The 21,322-nt window shown below is 30.6% G+C and overlaps 1 protein-coding gene across 1 annotated transcript; it reads right to left on the bottom strand.

Annotated features, from left to right (window-relative positions):
- Positions 1-18,936: 18,936 nt before the first annotated feature.
- On the bottom strand, positions 18,937-20,061 carry LOC120118808 (transcription factor DICHOTOMA-like). The gene is made up of 2 exons (XM_039138777.1): positions 19,177-20,061; positions 18,937-19,079 (listed from the first exon to the last, which is right to left on the bottom strand). The coding sequence occupies exons 1-2, from the start codon at positions 20,059-20,061 to the stop codon at positions 19,014-19,016; spliced, it is 951 nt and encodes a 316-aa protein (XP_038994708.1). The 3' UTR covers positions 18,937-19,013.
- Positions 20,062-21,322: the final 1,261 nt, after the last annotated feature.

Raw genomic sequence — 21,322 nt, 5'->3', positions numbered from 1 at the left:
ACTCGCGAGCTTAAAATTTTCAAGCTCGACTCGAACTCGAAATCCTGAACTGAAGCTCGTGAGCAGCTCGAAAAGGCTCGAAATGAAGAAAAAAATTCTTAAACTTAACTCGATTGAAGCCTCAAACTCAAACTCGAGCCTGAACCTTAAATACATGAAAATCTTACTGTATTTTTAAAAAAATCAATACATAAATGTTAATATTATTAATAATTTATTTTTTAAAAAATAAAATCTTAATATATTATGTTTTCGACCTTCTCATGAGCTTTTCGAGTCGAATATCAAGTAGCTCGTTTCGGCTCGTTAAGAACTCGAGTCGAGTCCATTCGATCCGAGTATTTATCGAGCCTTGATCGAGTCGATCTCGAATATCTCGTAATCTGTCTCGTCTCATTTACAACCCTACCACTTACACTCCTATTATTAAATTATTGTTTTATTAAATACTACAAATCTGTGTGTTTATCCCTTCATTTGGACCCACCACAACCTTTTGTCAATTGGATTTGGTCTCAGTGGCGGATGCATGTGGCTCTCTAGGGAGCACTTACTAGCGGTGTAAACGAGTCGAGTTGAGTTCGAGTAGTGTTGAGCTCGACTCGATTTGAAAATTCTTAAATGAAACTCGATTCGAAAACTCGCGAGCTTAAAATTTTCAAGCTCGACTCGAACTCGAAATCCTGAACTGAAGCTCGTGAGCAGCTCGAAAAGGCTCGAAATGAAGAAAAAAATTCTTAAACTTAACTCGATTGAAGCCTCAAACTCAAACTCGAGCCTGAACCTTAAATACATGAAAATCTTACTGTATTTTTTAAAAAATCAATACATAAATGTTAATATTATTAATAATTTATTTTTTTTAAAATAAAATCTTAATATATTATGTTTTCGACCTTCTCATGAGCTTTTCGAGTCGAATATCAAGTAGCTCGTTTCGGCTCGTTAAGAACTCGAGTCGAGTCCATTCGATCCGAATATTTATCGAGCCTTGATCGAGTCGATCTCGAATATCTCGCAATCTGTCTCGTCTCATTTACAACCCTACCACTTACACTCCTATTATTAAATTATTGTTTTATTAAATACTTTAAAATATTATATTAATGACATATCATCTAATGTATTGATAATATGTGAAAAATAAACCATCCATACATCATATATTCATCCAAAAAAGTAATGATTGAATTATACCGAAGTTAATAATATATTAATCGAACCTCGAGGCTAATTCAAATATTGATAATTATAAATTGAAAACTTAATTAATTAATAGAAATCACAAATTCTCTTTGTTGGAAACTGTAATCCCTTAATCACTCGTGCATGGCGGGAATTGCAGTAACAAATAATTGGTGATTAAAGAATATTGTTTTGTTAATAGAATGTTTGTTGGGAATTTGTCACGTATGGATCTTTTTAATAAAATTATATTATTATCTTAAGGTGTTTCTAAAATGAGATTTGATATGATCTGATTTAATTATAAAATTAATTATTTTTATGTGAACGTTGAATTTTGAGAGGTTTAAAAAATATTATTATCAAATCCGTTCGGATACGTTACATATCAGATACTTATAAAAAATTATTTAAATATTTTCTATATACATCTGTCATTCAAACTGAATCCAACCCATCATTTTGAGATAAAATCTGAATCCGAACCAATCTAAAATAATGTATTTATAAAAAAATAGGAATTTAATTGAAAGAAATTACAATTTTTTCGGCTCGGATCAAATATTATTCATCATAAACTCGTACCCGTCCTGACCCGAACATAATATCTAAAAAAACCGACACGATCTTACCTAAACCCATTTATTTTAAAAAACGACCCAATAAAAATAAGTCATGTCAGAAGCTGTCGGGTTTGGATACCTTGCCCATCCCGAGTCCGAATCCAGTCGTCCCTTTTTACCGAGTATTCCTTGAATTGTTCACCTGGAGCAACGAGCATCAACGGTCATTTATATGATTCCAAGGAAGCAACCCAGAAATTATGACCAATAATGGAGAATTGATTAAAGATATGAAATAAACGTGAATAACCTTCATGGTATCTGTTGTAGGTCAACCTTTTCCCATAGATAAAAACAAAGTCCTATTGGAAAAGTATTTGTAATATCCCAAATTTTGGACTAGTGATTGGAATATAAAAATTTAAAAGTTTAGGACTAAAGATAAAGTTGTAAAAGTTAGGGATTAAAAATATAATTTTTTAAAAGTTATATCTTGGGTCTGTAAATAAGTAGTTCAGCCCAAGATAATTATTTTAGTGGGCTTCATATTTTTAATATGAAATTTGCATAAAAGTCTATTAAAAGATGTAGACCAGTATAATATTTAGATAACCAGATCGAATCGAAATCTACAAAAATGTGAATGAAGGTGGATTTGGGTTAGAAAAATTATATGGATATTTTTAATTAGTGGAATTTAAGTTGGATTAGTGAAATTTGGTGAAATTGCACTATAAAGTGGAATAATGCAATTTAGTGACTAAAATAAAATTTTATAAAATTGAAAGGTCAAAAAGGGAAATTGAGAGACGAGATTGTTATGGCTATTTATATTAAAATGGAAATTAAGGAGTGGCATTGAAGTAAATAATAGAATTCATTAATGGCAATTTGGGTTTTTGGCACAAAATGAATAAAAAATTCATTTTATTAGCTTTTAAAAGTAAAAAATTTGGGAGATTTCGTGAACTCCTCCTCTTCTTTAGCTACTGCCGAACTCCATAGCCAAAGGTTAGTTTTTTTCTTCTTCATTTTGGGTCCATTTTATTAAGATTTAGAACTAGGATGTAAAATAGGAAATTATTCTACTCTAAATTCTCTATAAGATGATGTAATTATTTCTTTGTGTCATGCTTGAATGGTGAAAGTGGGTGATTTAGGTGGATGAAGAGGAGGCTTAGATTCATTGAAATTTATTCAACTAAAGTTGAAAATGGATGTTAGTAGTGTTGTAGAATTGAAATCAAGTAGGAAAATTAATTAAAGTCCATCAAGGGAGCAAGATGAGATTTTCGGCCATTGATGAAATTGTTAGGAACTTGGTTGAATTTGATATGATTCGTTTTGAATTCGACTGGAATGGTATGTAAATGATGTGTTGGCGATTAAATTGTGAATTAATCAAATTGGAGACCATTAGGGTGAAGATTGCAAAGTTTCGGCCTAAGGGAAAAATTAAGGGAAAATTTTGTAAAAATTTCCTAATGGTTTATATGGAATATAAATGATTCTAGGTGCTTGAAATGGTGTTTGGAACCAAATTGAAACTTTGTTAGACTTTAAGGGACTTTTTCGCGTAGTGTGACAATCTAAAGGATTAATGTGCAATCGTTGAGAAGTTAAGGTCTTATGCTGAAATTTAGTATTAAAAACAGTAAATTGGACTGATTTATAAGATTTTATAAGTTTAAGGACTCAATTGAAAGTTTAAAGGAAGTTGGTGGTGAAATGGGGAAAGTGTCGAATTAAAGGGATATTGGATAAAGAATGAAATTTAAAAAGGGCTTGGAAGGGAATATTAAAAGAAATAAAGTTGATTAAATTAAGGGAGAGAAATTAGTATCAAATATAAGATGATGGTAATTTTCAGAATTTTATTCGAAATCGAGTTTATTATTATTAGTTACAATAATAATTCGTGTTTGAAATTTGTTATGTCGGGATAATTGACATTCGTGTAGATCGTGATCGTTCACAAGTTCAAAGCGAGATAAAAGGGAATGATAAAGTTCGAGAGTAAATTGATAGTATCAAATAAGCTAGTGAGGCCACAGGTGAGTGCGACTAAACTTTTTACAATAGATAATATGAGGAAGACTTGCGATGAGCCAATCTCAATTGTTTTTATTAAGAAAGTTTTAAAGTAGTGTTTGACGTATATTTTCTTACTTTGTTTTATTTTATAGTGTATGATTGTTTTGGGATGAACTGCCCAAAGTTTGGATTTCTATGAGAATGATTTTATAATCAATTATCTGAATTTTTTTATACTCAAATTAGAAGTTTATTTATAACAAAGACCATTGTATGAAAATGAGTGTTAGTGGTACAATGATATGCCATGAGGAAGAGTGAATCTAAATATGTTTATGATATAGTACCAATGTGGATCACTCATGATCTGACTCGGCTAACCTTAGTGGTGTACGAGGTAGAGTAATTATGTGCATTTGATTAACTTTACATGTGCATTATATGGCACCAAGATGGGTCACTCGTAGACTGACTTGGATGCCTTAGTGATACACGAGGTGGAGTGACTCGGTGCAATTTATTCTCACAATAAATTTGTATATAACGTGCTCACTCGTTATCTGACTCACATATCGCATATTCTCATGATAATACAATTGGCAAAGTAATGATCTAATCTGAATAAAATATAGAAATAATCTGCTTTGAAATGTAAAAGTATAAGTCCGAAAATAAATTTAGTACGAATAATTTATGAAAATTCTTATAAAGTAGTTTTAAATCAAATATATGTTTGACGTAAACTGTATATATTTCATTTTAGTAAAAATTTATTGATATGGTTAATTATATTCGTTAAACATTTTCTTTATTTTTTTTACGTTGTCTCACTAAGTGGAATACTTAGCGTGCGATTGGTTCATAAGTAGGGAAAGTGAAGTCAGTAGAGTAGGGAGTCGGGCATGACATCTAACATTTTGGGAGACCAGTTCAAAATCCAAAACCAGTATGATATCTTTTTGATATTTTTTATATTCATAGTTGACATGTATATTTTTATTTTGATACATTTAATGTGACATTTCTACCTTATATACGGGACGTATACGAAACAAAAGTGTTACATATTAGTGACGGGTGACCAAAAAATCAAGGTGAATACTCTGTAGTTTACCATAGATATAGATAAAAATCAAGACATATTGGAAAGGTATTAGTGTCCGGTGACCTAAAACTCGAGGTGAATTTTGATTACCATATATTATATATGGTAGGTTACCTTCCATTTTAGTTTAGTTTTATGTACTTAGTGGGTTAACCAAGTTGATGGTTTTAAATGGAATTGGATTTTAATTTATGTTCTCTAACTATAATATATCTACGTCAATCGGTCACTATCACTAATAAATCGACCCCCACATTTGATGATTTTGGTTGTGTGTGTGAACTTGAGTAGCCGACTTTTTAGTTTTTGACATTGACAATTATGCTTTGTTTAATTTTATGTGTAGAGATATTCCGTGGTGATGAGCCATTGGTAGGCATGGTCGATCTGACCCGATTTAGATCATTAATATCTTTTAATTTCTTTTTTAATTTCTTGGTAAAAAATTTATATGTATATGTATTACTTTAATAAATAAAAAATCTTTGTAATATATACACTTTTTTTAATTATTTCAAATATTTTTTTCCGACGACATTAATTTTAATGTTAGTTGTCGATCGTTGGTATTTTTTTCTTACATCTCATCTTTATTTTGTTTTATTTTTTGATTTTCAATGTTTGTAAGGCACATTTTTATATGTCTTTCTAGCATATTTTCTTTTGTTTTTTGACACGTTTTTCGATCGTTTAATTGTTATTTTCATTTATCTTTTTCAAGGGTCGATTTGATATTGTCACGATTTGATCAAAATGATGTTTATCTTTTATATTATTGATATTCCCTGTTTTGTACCCTCGAATTAGATTCGGATACCCGTTATGCGTTTGTGGATAACTTTTCACGTCTCTCGAGTCTGATTTACGATTTGCCGATGGTCTTTCAGTAGCCTGTTCTCCTTTTGTGGTTCGTTTTTCGATGCAATTTTTATCTATCATTGTTCAAGTTTATTTGTTAGATTTTAATCTTTTCGATATTAAGTTGTAATTTTTTTAATGATTATAGTAAATTATCTTAATTATAGACTTAATTTACAATTATAATTGTAAATCTTTATTATAATTTAAGATATTTCCTATTTTAAATAAAATTAAAGGTTTCTATAAAAAAACTTTATAATATCGTATCTAGATGAGAAATCACCCAACTCATAGATAAGTCTAATTTAAAGTTTATTATATTGTTGGTTGAAATTTTATTAAATCAAATAATAAAAAAAGGTTTAGGTTTTTTAACTCTTTATTTAGTGAATATTTTCTTATGTATTATTATTAAATCTCGATCGTCTATTTTTATATATCTAACAATTTTAAATTTATGTAAAATTTAAAAAATTTATAGTGTATAATTAAATCTTATCCCATAAATAAACTTGTTTATTTAAAGTTGAGTTTGTTATACACACACTTTTAAATTATCACTATTATTCTAAATTGATATCTAAACCTTTAAATATGTCAATGTCATCCCTAGATTCTGATTTTCATTTCTAATTGATCTCTAAATTTTTGAACATTTTAAATTCGTCATCAAACAATGATCTTAATTTTATATTGGTCCCCAAACTTTTAAATGTTCCAGTTTCATCTTTAATTTTTTTTATTAATATGGTATAAGTATACGACAATATCTATTCAAAGATAATTCTCAACCATTTGAAATTGAACAAGCACATCCCTGAATTCATTGTGCTCGAACCTAAGACCTCAAGGAATAAAGTGCTGGACATGGAAACTATGTAATTGCATTCACATTAAGGTGTAAACCAAAACTTAAAGTAAACAAATGTCTTTTATCACTGTACCGCGAACTTGATTGACAGACCGATTCTATTAAGTGCTGGACATGGGACTATGTAATTGCATAGTTCTTCTAACGAGTACAGATAAAGAGACCGATTCTAAACTTTGAAAAGTGATTATAGCATACTGTGTCATTGTCGAGAGTGATCGGAAAGCTGTCTCATGGACTGGAGATTCGAGTGAGCTCCATTAATGGAGTAGAGAAGCCTACGATGTCGTGAGATATAGGCTCGTGGCCAGATAGATCATGTTTACAGTGCGGATAATTTAGCTTTAAGTCAGGTGTTAAATACGATATCTGATATGGGTGAACTGATCAGCCTTGGCCTGTAATATGTCCTATGAATAAATCTCACTAACAAATGCACGTTTATTTCATTTATGTTCGTAAATAAGTTAGTTTATTTTTAGTTAATATTAGTGTGCCATCTCGGTGTTGTTTATAGAAACATGGGAAAGTTGATCCCAGATTTATAACATGAACAGTTTGTGTGGTTGGCTCTCGAATCAGATGCTGCAGCTGCTAGGGTAGGGTGTACCAAATTGTTTACCTAAAACATCACTTTGGGGTCTAAAGTTTTTGCTTGGATTTTGCAATCCCTGTGTCTTGGATCCTTAAAGATCTCAGCCCTCATTGTTTTGTCGTCTAGATTCAGGGTTTCAGAAAGTCAAAAGAGACTGACTGTGCTGCACCACTTCCCCTTCTTATTATGTTTCACAGCTACACACACACAGATAGATAAGGTGTTAATACTACTGCAACTACATAGAGCAAAAACTGCACATCAATTTCTCCTTTTTTATTTTATGTGATGAGCGGATGGCCTATAATCACACCAACTATGATTTTTAGCAGGTTCTACTTTTATTCTATATATCTGTAAAGTGTAGAACAGTGGAATGATAAACGAGTTGGTATTAAAATTTTAGTTGACATTAGACGTGTAAAAGATTTAAAAATGAAGGATTTCAATTTGATTTAATAAGGTAAATCATTTTAAAAATTCGAATCCGTGGCACAATAGATCGATTTTTTAGAGGAATAGATTAAAATTGAAGTATAATTGAATTTAGGGTACATTCACACTGATTTATCTCGATACGATTATAAAAAGAGAAAATAACTTCAGTGACCGAAAATGCCTTATAATATACTATTTTAACCAACTTTTTTTAGATTTACGAAAATGACCAACAAATTCACAACGCGAACTCCAATTTCGCAACACATGTTCCAAAATCGCAACGCGAATAGGTAAATCCCAACGCGAATTTTAGTATTGTTTACCTATATCGGTAATTAGCGTTGCTAATTTGAAAATCGCATTGCGATATAGGTAAACAGTACTATCGCAATGTAAACAGTACTATCGCAATGTAAACAGTACTATCGCAATGTAAACAGTACTATCGCAATGCGATTTTCAAATTCGCAACGCTAATTACCGATATAGATAAACAGTACTATCGCAATGTAAACAGTACTATCGCAATGCGATTTTCAAATTCGCAATGCGAATTACCGATATAGGTTTACACAACTATCGCAACGCGAATTTCTGAAACTGAGTTGCGATTTTGAAAATCGCGTTGCGAATTTGGAAAATCCCGTTGCGTATTTGGAAATTGTGTTGCGAAATTGGAGTTCGCGTTGCGAATTTGTTGGTCATTTTCGCAAATCCAAAAAAAGTTGGTTAAAATCGTATATTATAAGATATTTTCGGTCACTGAAATTATTTTCTCTTATAAAAATATCATCATATGTTATGATATTTACGAAAATAGCATAATATACGATTACTTATAATATTTAGGTTAACATAATTAATCTTTTCTCTTAGTAACATGTCTAAAATAATATTTTTAAGAGACACACTATATTAACGATATAAAATGGATGAACACAAATAAAATCTCAAAAGAAGTATAATGAATAAAATATATAATTAATCGAATAAAATTTAAATTTTATAACAAGGGAATCCACCACTGTTTTCTCTTCTTCCTTATTCATATGCTTCCACCTTCACTTTCCTCTCTATTTTTTCCCAATCTCTTCATTTCTTCAATATTCTCTTCAATCCTCTTATTTCATCTTCATGATTTAGGAAACATCATATTTTTAAAAAAAATCACATAATAAAATTTGTAATTTGTAGCAGCACTCCCTAGCTATACCTTCTGTGACACGATACCTACAATCATTGCAATGGAGTTTATTATATTCGTAATATCAATAAATGTAACGCAACCGAAAATACAAGAGTAATTTAAATACTAGAATCAGAATTTAGTTGGACAGTGAAACGTTTCGATGGAAAATAATGAAAAGATGAAAGTGGTTGAGAAGATGGAAAAGATGAAGCACAGCAGCTCCTACAAGTAAAAGCTTCGTAGTTGAACCCTAAATTGCATAGATCAGCTAGAAAGCAATAAACTACCATAAATAAAAATCTCACAGCCTTACAGGCCTAGCTCCCTGTTGCAGTACTACTTCCCTTATCGTCTTGTAGTAGTTGTAAACAAATATAATATTATTTATATCTGCAAAACACCACCTCTTGTGCCTTTTCTTGTCTGTTCTTAAATTCAACAGCTACTATTATTTATAATCTCTTCTTCTTCTTCTTCTTCTTCCTTGTCCATATAATTCGATCTCTCCTTCAAATGCAGCAACTTTGGGGTTGAGCATGAAAATAATTAGGTGGATGTTCTTACATAATTACGCTGCATATGTAAGAGAATCATTGTATTGTCGGGTTAACAGACTAATTGCCTGGAATTCTGGTTTTTTTTTAACTTGTTTTGGTATCGTTCATTTTGCATGGTGATGATGATATGATCAAACTTGGGCGGCTGTAAGAAGAAATATGGAAACTGCGGTTGATCTGGCTCTGTCGAAGGTAATAAACACTTGCACACATTAAGCCTTTTTCCTTTGTCTAAAATTCGAAGATTCTGAGTAATCATTGCTGTTTTGTACTTGTTTGGAGTCATTACGGTTCTAAGTGTAATCATTTCTCCTTTGCTATAATAAGCTACTATATGCTAATAGTTATGTAGGTTAAAGTATAAAGATCAGTCGACCAACTCATTCGTTTAAGTGTTGAAATTTACGCCTGAAATCATCAAAGGATCGTTTTGTGAAAAATGGAGTTTATGCGACACATCTTTATTAGAAAATGTAAATTTTAATTTTAAATAATCCTTTTTTATATGATTTATCTAAATAAATTTAATAAGTCTTATACAAATAAGTACTTGAAGTATATTCTTTTCTTCATTTAAGTACCTACAGTATTTTTGTCAAAATAAGTACCCAAAGTTATCTTTTTAGTCAAAATATGTACCTAAACTATCCAAACTTTTTCATTTAAGTTAAAAAATCGACATGTGGTATTAATTAAATAATACTTTAGGTACTTAGATGAAAAAATTGAATACTTTAATTGCCTATTTTTAACAAAAAGATAACTTTAGATTTTTATTTTTACAAAAAAAAAATACTTTAAGTGCTTAAATGAAAAAAATGATATATTGTAATTACATATTTATTATATAAGCCTCCTCATCAATACCTAACATATTGAGCTAAATGTTAATTTCTATCAATGTCTACGGAATTAAAAGATTTTTTTTTATATTTTTTATTTTTTTAAAATTAAGTACAACAAGATTTATTATAAAATTAGATAAGGTAATAATATGAATCGTAAATAAAAAAATAAAAAATATATTGATTTTACATGAAAAAAATATTAACAAAAAAAGTATAGATAAAATAAAGAAATTTCAATAAATAAAAAATTGATCACAAGAGAGGATTACGAAAATACTCTAATCCTAAACAATCTTAGGCACATATATAATATTTTTCTTTTTCAATTTTAATTACTTATCATACATAATTCATTAAATTCATTAAATGATCGTAGTGTTTAAAAAAAATATTGTTCCTTCTTGAAATTTCAAACTCGAACAGTTATACTTTTAAGATATATGTATTAACTAAGAAATATTATAAATACATATTACCTTTTAATCATTATATACCATTCAAAAAAACATTTATCATACAAGTTATACTTTTTCTGCCATTTCGTCCCTTCTTTTAGCATTTCATTTGTCTTTTTGTTCTTGTCTATGAAGTAAACAGTACAGTGTTACTTTTTATATTCTATGCGTTTAATATTAAACTTTATATTAATAAACTAAATGATAAATAATTAAATATTTTATGTAGAAACATATAATTCTAAAAATCATTCGATAAGTAATTATGAGTGGAGTTACACGAGATTTATATATAAATAGAATATTTTTAAAAATTATTTAAATGTTAAAGTGAAAAATGATATAATTAAAAGGCTAAACCGTGCATTAAGCCTTATTATTATTATATCAACTTTTTAAAAAATTCCTTGTAGGGTTTTATTAGTAGGAATTCACATAGTTGGCTCGTAGTACAGAAAGAGGAGCTTATCAACCCATATTCGACCCTCAACTAGGTTTTTTTGCACCATTAGGGCATTCGGGTATTTTATTTAGGCCATTAGGGAACTTAAGTTTTTATTTTGGGATTTACGATATTTTTTTATAGTATTTATGGAACTCGTCACATCGAGTTGATAAATTCTAATAAATTATAATTTTTTTATTAAGATTTATCACATCGAGAAAAAATTTTGAATAAAAAATATTTTTTTTATTAAAACTCGTCACGACGAGTTTCATGCACAGTAAAAAATACTGTAGATCTCGCAATAATAGTGTTGTCCAGATTTGCAAAAAAAAAAAAAAAAAAAATTGTCTGCCCTGTTGGGCAAAAAAACTCACTCAACTGTAAACTAGATCCTGTAAACAGGCACCCAGCAGTGCAGTCCTACTGTAAACTAGATCCTGTAAACAGGCACCCAGCAGTGCAGTCCATAAGATTTAGGCCCAAGTGTGAAATTAATGTTAAATAATTTAGGTACACTACACGTTCAATATTCAAACTATTACTTTTGATTTGTTTGGGTCACTCTATTATATATTTTTTTAAAAATCGTACTTAATGTTACGTCTTAGTTTTATTTTTGTCACACATTGTTAAAAAGTAACTTAAGTGTCATTTTCTTTCTTGAAAAATTCAATATGATGGGGTATCATCGTTATTTTTTAACAGTGGATGACAAAAAAAGAAACTAAAACGTAACGTTAGATATGATTTTGAAACAAACAATAGTCGAGTGACCAAAATAAAATGAAACTGATAATTGAAATACTAAATGTGTAGCTTACCTAACAATCTATGACTGTCTCTCTATCTAATATCACTATAATGTTCGAACGGAATTTTTTATTTTAAAAGTGTTGTATATATCTTGTCATCATATTTGATATTCGTCGATCCATTTCACTCTTGAGTATCAATGTGTATATATATATATGTTTTTTATTTATTTATTTTTATTTTAGATGTGAAATTGATGTTAAACCTTTTCATTTTAGGTCCTTTTTAATTTTAAAACTAGACGAATTAAGTCTCAATCCATCATTTTTTTCCAGTTTGAATGCTTCTGAAATCCATAATAATTTTAAAATTAAATAAATTAAAAAAATATAATTTTTAAATGTTAAATGTGTTATTTAACAATCGGATCATATCTTGAATGCTTCTTAAATCTCTAATAAGTTTAAAATAGTCGCATCTCCTATGCTAAATTAATATCAAACTAGCATGCCATTCATATTAGTGACATTGTAGCAGCAGTCACTTTCTCTCCTCTTTTTTCTCACGGTTGGGAGCATGTTTTAGGTGGCTCAACACTTGTCTAGAACCTAGAACACATATGGTTTGTGCTTTTGTTCTGTCCTAAAATCATGTTGGATTAAATTTTTAATTCCTGGGTTGGAACCAAGTACCAACGACACATATGTATCATAAATAGGATTATAAATGACACTAACAAGTAATTCATTTTGACAGAACTTAGGTCAAATGGTAAAAAAATTACTTGATAGGAGGAATGGTTTTTACTTGATAAAAGTTACTAGTCGTAGGCTTTGGAAGGTTAGCTGAGGTGTTTGGGGGGGGGGGGGGGGTTGTGGGATGCTTGATGAGGGTAGAATTGAGTAGTTGATGAAATAATGAATTATGTATTGATCACAGTCAAATATAACTAAATGCGTATTATCTTAATATACGACTAAATAATTTAAGGTTCGAGGATATAAGTAGGGATGATATAAGTTTTGATATGAACTGATTTTATTGGGTTAGATTTTTCTAAAAGTTTGAATTTGAATTGGATCAAGTTGTGAGAAGGACGAGATCGAATCGAGTTCAGGTCTAAAGTGAAAAATATTTGACTTGGTATAGTGTGATTTCCTATCCATATATGGGGATAATTGCTATCATGAAGTGACATAAGAAAAGGATAACAGTGGGTAGGATTCAAATGGTATGATGGGTGTGTAGAAAAAACCAGGGAAGATTTAGTCAATAGATGGGATATCTATCTCCAAGTAAGGATAAGGTGAGAGAACAAACTTTTGCAGAAGATAGTGGGGATGCATTTGTTAGAAATATGAATCAGTTCAATAAGGTAATTGGTCCAAGACAGGACCAAAAACACATGGTTTGCAGATGTTTAAATAACAGTACGAAACTGTTGGAACATCAAGACACGACAATGGTGGATAAGAATGATTGTTGCAAAGGAGTACTCTCGTGTCATGTTTCTTTATCTTAATTCAAAATCACTAATAAAATAGTTGATTACGTTTAGGTTAATTCACATGTTTTAACGGTTTCAATACTATAATAAGTTTAAGGGTAACTTACACATTCAACACCTAAACTATTAATTTTGGTCCGTTTTAATACTTAAACATTTAATTCTTTTCAAAATCATACATAAAGTTTAATTTTTATTTTATTTTAGTACCAAAGTTGATTGTTTAGGTACTAAATGCGATAAGTTTTAACGATTGGGTACTAAAATGAAACTAAAATTAAACTTTAGGTATTAAAAGTGTACTTTACTCTAAGTTTAAAATACAAGTAAATCATTAACCTATAATGTGTCTTTTTAAGAGTTTTGTTATTACAAGGATGATATAAGTTTAAATATTTTTTTAGTTTATTGACAACGCATATATACCTTAAGACATAGTTACTGGAACTCAAGGTCTCTACAAAAAACCACATACATCACAAAAGCCACATAAACAAGAGCTAAGTGACCTTTGAACCTATTAAGTGACTTCAATGATAAAAAAAATATTGTTTTCCCTAAAGGTCCTATTGTAAGAGGATGAGTCTACAATGAGTAACATTCATTGAAATGCATCACTAATGATATGCATTGAAATGCACCACTAATATAAAATAGGGTAAAATTCATAAATAGTCACAAAATTTTTAAAATTTATTTTATTTATCATTGAATTTTTAAAAGTTTCAAATTAGACATTAAACTTTGCACTCTGTTAAAAAAATAAATAACAATCGTTAAATGTTATTAAGGGGTAAATAACATACTAAATTAATAAAAAAAATATCTTATTTAGCCCCTATATTATAACTAAAATTTAACTTTAATATTTTCAACATTTTTAAGTAGTAATTCTAAAATATTAGAAAATTTATTTTTTAAATATAAGAAAATAAATTATATTTAAAATTATTAAAAAAAAATTAAATATATTTAAAAAAATCATACATCCATAATTTTATAATATCATATCAAATAATTTTTAATTTATATTGTACAAATTTAATATTTATAATATAAAATTAAAATATGATATTTATTTTGTCTATATCTATTTTGTTTTCAATTCAACTAACCTAATAAGAATTATTTCAATTAAAATTAAGAGTAAAATTAAGTTTTAGTTATAATTGAAGTATCAAATGAGATATTTCTTAATGGTTTCATGCTAATTTTGTAACAAAATTAAAATTTAATATTCATTATGTAACTTTTATAAGTTAATGTTGAAAAAGGATAATTTTGACGTAGTTTAATGACCATTTGTAAATTTTACCTTGTAAAATTAGTGGTGAATTGGAATGAATGACATGCATTTTATAATTTTCTTGTTTTAAGATATGTGAGTGTTGAATAGATTAAAAAATTATAAATAATTACTATCTTATAATAACTTAATTTATTAAAAAAATAAAACAAAGAGCTAGCGTCCTTCGATCTGAGGAGTCAGTAACCCCTTTGTAATTGTTCTCCACCAGTACAATTGCTCCAAACACTCGTAATAATCCCTAGCATCTGCCATACGGAGTTATAGAGCATCTTTTCTTCTTCCATTGATGATGGAACCTCAAAGCTCTTTACACCTCCTTTTAGGGTTTCGCAAGAAGTGACCCCCGATGACTCAGATCTTCAACTTCCATGTTCTAGGTCTTTGGGGTCTATCTAGGGTTTGCTGCTGATAACTTGGATCCCTCTCTTTCCCTCTCTCTCTCTCTCTCACACACACACAAAACTCAGTATAGTTTAGGTTAATTTTGGCCAAAAATCAAACCTTTAAAACAATCGGACCCCAAAATCTTAGGGTCTTTCCTTTTTGCGCGATCTGTTTTCTAAGCGGAGAGAACCGGGAAACAACAGTTTTAGGGTTTGGCCGCTTTAGGGTTTCCTCTTCATCTCTATGAACTAGGGTTTGGCTGCATTTGGGGGGGGGGAGAAGAAGATTACTTTTACTGCCTGAACAGAGAGAAATTAATAGGAGTGGTCCAAATGGAAAGTGTGGGATTTGGAGGACAAGTCCAAAAGCTTTAATGGAGGGGTTTAACTGCGCATGCTCAAAATGAGAGATGGAGAAAAATGCAATTAAAGATAGGATCAAAAGACTTTGGGGTCAAAGTACTCATTCTGTTTTTCCTTTTTGTGGTTTCAGTCAGACGCTTGTGCGGTTCACATGGGTAGATCCAGCACTCAAATCGTATGAGATTTGTCATTTGTGGTATGTCCTGATTCCAACTGGTACTGTTGGGATGCAATATTGCAATGCCTAATCTTACGACGGTTCATCCCGTTTAATTCAAGATGGAAAATCGTAAAGTAAGATGGTTTGAGGTGGTTAAGGCATGATCGAGAGATAAAAGAGTTGAGAGTATTTGGAATTCAAATCGAACCAAGCGATCTCAGTAGTGAAGGAATTGTTATTATTCCTTGAAGTCCCGAATTTAAGCACAAAGAATGTCATAGGTATGAGCATTCAATATCAAATAGTTGATAGTTAGCACCTTATATTACCCTTGATTATTAAAAAAATTATAGTTTAAGTCTCTTGTTTCGAGATGTCATATGACAAACATGGATTGATCTATTGTGTTGCCGATGGGAGATATAATAAAATCTCTTTGCATTTGTAGGAAAGCCCCGTTTCTTTTCACTAATTGCTGGACACAAGATTTGTGATTAAAAATCCATTTCTATTTAGGGTAAAGTATATAAATGGTCTCCTGATTATAGTGTACTATTTTATTAAGTTCATTGAATATTAAAAAGTTACAAACTGATCCTCTGGTTATAGAGTGTTGTTTTGTTGAGTACCTCGACTATTAAAAGTTACAAAATGGTCACTTGACTATTCATTTGTTTCAAATTCATCATTTTCTGTTAAAAAAATTGACAGTATTATAAGTTAAACATTAACCTACTGACTGTGATATTATAAAATCTGATTCCATAATATCAAATGACTATCATATCTAGTCATCATGTTAATGTCTAACTTAGGCAACCACAATTTTTAACAAAAAATACCGAGTTTGAAATATAATGAATAGTCAGATGATCATTTTGTAACTTTTGGTAGTTGATGGACTTAATAAAGCAATAACGTATAGTCGAGGGACCATTTGTGTACTTTACCCTTCTATTTAGTTTTATTTTTGGATTGAAAACTTTCGTATAGTCACATTGAATCTCGATTATATTTTGAATTGAATTAAATCAGATCTTAAACGAGTAAATAACAATAGTTTACCTTTATTCTATTTGTTCCTTTTGTAGGTTCATTTGTCTTCCACATGTTTTTACCTTTACTTCCTTGGGCCTATCCCTTGAATGGGTAACCTTTGTTGTAGCATATCAATGATGAGGTGAGCTCTAGTTTCAACATATGATCAATTAAGTGCAAGAATGACCAAATATCATGGGTGCTCCATTGCTTTTCTATATCTGGTATTTCTTTAGGAAACAACTCTTATCCAACCTTTATGATGGGGTTTACGATCCAAACATGGATAATTGTAGGATTTTATATGAGTATATGGAAATGATATTAAAAATTTAAAGGGTGAATTTGACATAAGATCATCACTAATATATATATAATATAAAAATTTAAAATTTAAAGAAGATATGACCGCAGATATATTATTAAATGTTCAACAAAAAAAGTGGCCCGTCGACAAAAAAAAAAAGTTGTGATCCCTAAGTATCAATGTGATCATGTTATTGAATATTCACCAAATTCCATTAGATATGGAAACATGGTTCGGTTCTTTATCAAAAATTGAACTGAACTGAAATAAACGGTTTTTCAAAATTTAAACCGAAACCAAATGGTTAAAAAACTGAAATCGGGTGTTTTGGTTCGGTTCAGTTTTTTTAACGGTTCAGTTTTTCAATGAAAAAAATCACTTGAAACTATAATTTTTTTTTAAAAAAATTACCTATTCGGTTCAGTATGGAACAAATGGATTCCATATGGAAAATCTGAACCGAATCAAAATAATTAAGACTTTAAACTGAACCGAAAATCGAACCGTATAATACCAAACCGAACCGTTTTACTCGATTCATGTCAATTTTCTCGGTTTCATTGCTCAGCCCTAGCATCAAGCGTGCGAACTATTGAAGATGGTGGGCAGTGGGCATAATGCTTAGTTGGACTGAACTTATATGAGAAGGTAGACCTATTAAATTAGTTTCTTTTTTGGTGAATTAGTTGCTTTTAATTCAAGTAATTAAAAAAAATCTTTTTTATGTTAAAGTTTAGATTTTATTTTATAGTCCATCGATAATATAATTTTACATATTTTTATATTTTTTAAAATAAATACTATCACTTATATACACCTTATATTAATAAAAAAAATACACTCCCATCAACTGTCAAGTGATTGCTTTTGTCACCAAAAATGAAATTATTCTGTTATGATGTATGCATTTCCCATTAATAACGGTGATATCTCTCTGGTTTTGTGTCAGTTTAGATTTCTTTTCATTGTTCTTAAAGCTCTAACCTAGATTAGTATTGTCCCCAAAAAAACTCTATTGCTGTTTAAAAATAGTTTTATTTCTAATAAAAATAATATAATAATTATCTTTAATTTAATTAAATTTTATATTCAATACATGGACAATGTAATCCTATAACTATTAGTCGATTGATTAAAAATAAATATACCTCAATATTTAATAGTATCTCATCATATGATTCATAAAATTGTATATGGATATACCAAATATAAATATATTTATTAGAATGTGTGTATGTCATGCCTTACAGATATAGAGATATTTATTTCATATTAGAATTAAAAAGAAAAGTTCTAGAGTTTAAAAGTATCATTTTATCAGATAAATCTTTTATAAAGTTCAAGTTCAAATTTGTTCCTTGAAATTTTATATGTTTAAATTCGTCCCTCTAACATAATATTCATCTGATTAGCTGCAACTTACTATAGGAAAAGTTCATTTGATACCTCAGTGGATTCCAAAGAATCCAAGGGTTTACACCACCTAGGAGAAGTACTGTCACTGAATCAGTATCTTGTTGACATGTCACGCAATTCTCCAGGCTTAATTTCATGCTCCACCATATGAAATAAGTTCAAATTCTGAAAAAGCTCTATAATTTATACTCCATATATGTCTTGCTTGTGCACCTTTTAAGGTATATATCTAGTAGTGTGAAATACTAGGAGAGCAAAATGATAGGTATGTTGAAATATATCCTCTTTGATTCTTTGACACTTTGAAAAAACATAATATGAATGTAGAAATAATATGACCTGAAAGTGGTATATGTCGAATACGATCATACCAGCACTAATATATCTGATTCTTTAGTTTAGATGTTTAAGATAAGGTTATACAAATAAAGCTAAGAAGAGAAAAACATAACATCATTGACAATTAAAAGATCATTCCACAACAAAATCCGAAATATATTAGAAAAGGGGAAATAAAAAGCTTGTTCATAGTTCATACCATATTACATACCATACATAAAGTAAGCAATTAACAGTGCATGATGCCTCTGAAATTTATCCATACGCCCTATAATGAACCACGTTTTCATGGATTGTTATTGTTGTAGGTCTCCGGTGGTTTGCCGAAAGACAGAAAGCCTGTGAGCTGATGCTGCAATCAAACAGATACATAATATGTGTGTGTGTATATATATGTTCATCAGATGTTCATTAGATAAAATCAAGAAACTTTTGCTCTAGAGACTTACCTCTTGGTTAATTCCAGGGTTTTGCAGACAACTGAGTATCGAATTCGGGCTCCATTTATTAATAATTGCCGAAGGTTCATCAATCATGTTGTCATGATTAATCCTCAAGTGCTCGATGTCTCGAGAGCCGAGTTCTTCAACCTGTTGAAGATTACCAGATTCTTCACTGGTGCTCTCAAAGGAACCCCATGGCGTTTGAGTCCACATCTTCTTTGCTTTTGTTCTCTCCTTTGCCCTCGCCCTGGCCTTGTCCCTCAAATCTCTCGCGAGTGGATTGAAAGTGGTTTTAGCTTGGTGTTTGACCATTTTCTCTATGGCTTTAGGTTCCGCCGCCGATAAGACATCGCCCTCCGATGTCAAGGAAGTGCTCTTTGCTGCGGCGGATGCAACGACAACGCCGTCGACCTGGGTTCTCGCTAGCCTCTTGATTTCTTGCCTCGCCTGTATGAGCAACCACTCGATGGTTCTACTCGCCTTATCGTACCCCAACATGTCCTGCAGACCGAAGAACTCCCGAGCAACGTCGAGCGACAGCCTCATTCTCCGGTCTCTCGGTCCGTTCGCCGTGTTAATCTTGCTGTGTCGGTCTCTCTTGGAACTTGACGATCTCTTCCCCGGCGTCTTCTGCGCTACTTTCGTTACATCGTGGCTGGAACCAGGCACGTTAGTGACGTTGTCGGCCGAGACAGAATCAGCCGCCATCAAGGTCTGGTTATGAAGCAACAGATCACGGTCTTGTTGGAGAAAAACATCATAGTCTTGCAGAGCTTCTAGCTCACATTGGTTGTAATAAGGAGAGGGGAAATTGAAGGAGGAAAGTGATGGATCTGCTGCGAAATGTGCCATTGGATCACTGCAGCAGCCATTTCCTTTTGAAGGAAACATTTTTTTCTATATATTTTTTTTCTGGGAAACAATCAAACAACCCTACCCTAAGGAGCTAGATGGTGGTATCAAACTTGAGAACGACACACATAAATCATAATACACCATTTTTATCCCTAAAAAAAGCAATAAAATCATGGCGTTTCCGTTGAACATCTTCCATTATCTGCAAGCGAAAACTCAGTGTTGCTTGATGGCTTTGAAACTTAACTAGCTAGCATTTAAAAAAGGCCAAAAAAGAAAGCAAGGACGACCACAGCAGAGATGATGAACACTGTGCTATAATAGCAGAGCTGTCACTGTCGTAAGAGAGACGAAACCAGGGAATTCAATAACACTTGTGGAATCGATACCACACATAATAAAACCATCTTTTTCTTGATCTTTTATTCTTAGGTTTATTTCTAAGTTTCACCCCCTACTTTTACATATTACTAAAACTTAATCCGATGGAGTAATGTAAAATTGATTAGTTTTTCACGAAAATATAATCATTGAATGAATATAAATGAATGAACTAGATTACAACTTTGTGCATTAGTATTATTTTTTTTCCAGTTTTTATAAAAAAAATGGAAACTTTTCATTTAATCTTATCTATTGATTTAGATTCATCCAATGGTTATATTTTCGTATAAATTAATCATTTTTATTCATCGTAAGTGAATCCTATCCCATTAATTTTTATTATTTTGTTGCATATTAATTGTTGAAGTCGTGAAGGACCAAAGTGTCCAATACACTAACATCTCAGTTTTTGTAAAATTCGATGCCAATATCTGAGGAATTAAAGGACTAACTTATCATCTTTGAGAAACTATAGGGGTGGATCTTAGAATTAGACTTGTATTACCGTCTTCATCAAGTTTTCATAAAACACAAACTGGAGTAGAGCTAGGAAACACGTAGCATTGTGGCACTTCGCGTGATAACAGGTTGGTGATTGACAGTGAATTCCTTTTATGTTCTTCACTTCCTTTCTCTCTTTCAACTCTACCTAGCTAGCTATAAGTAGAACCTGCATTTGCATGCTCTCTTCCGTAAGTTTAGATCTTCTTTTCCCCTTTTCTTTCACAAACTGTTTGTATTATTTTTCTGTTTCTTGGATTGATCATCATTTTGCTTTTGTCGTAACTTGTTATGGCAAACACAGGTGGAAAAAAAAGTGAAATAAACTTAGGGTTCATGTTTGATCCGACTTTTAATTTTTTTAAAATTATACATAAAGTTTACTTTTTATTTTATTTAGTTACGTTCGTTC

This window comes from Hibiscus syriacus, unplaced genomic scaffold, assembly GCF_006381635.1.
Source record: "Hibiscus syriacus cultivar Baekdansim isolate YM2019G1 unplaced genomic scaffold, ASM638163v2 tig00110328_pilon, whole genome shotgun sequence".
In the NCBI taxonomy this organism is placed as follows: domain Eukaryota; kingdom Viridiplantae; phylum Streptophyta; class Magnoliopsida; order Malvales; family Malvaceae; genus Hibiscus; species Hibiscus syriacus.
The sequence above is the reverse complement of the archived record's forward strand: the minus strand, read 5'-3'. Positions and strand labels throughout refer to the sequence as shown.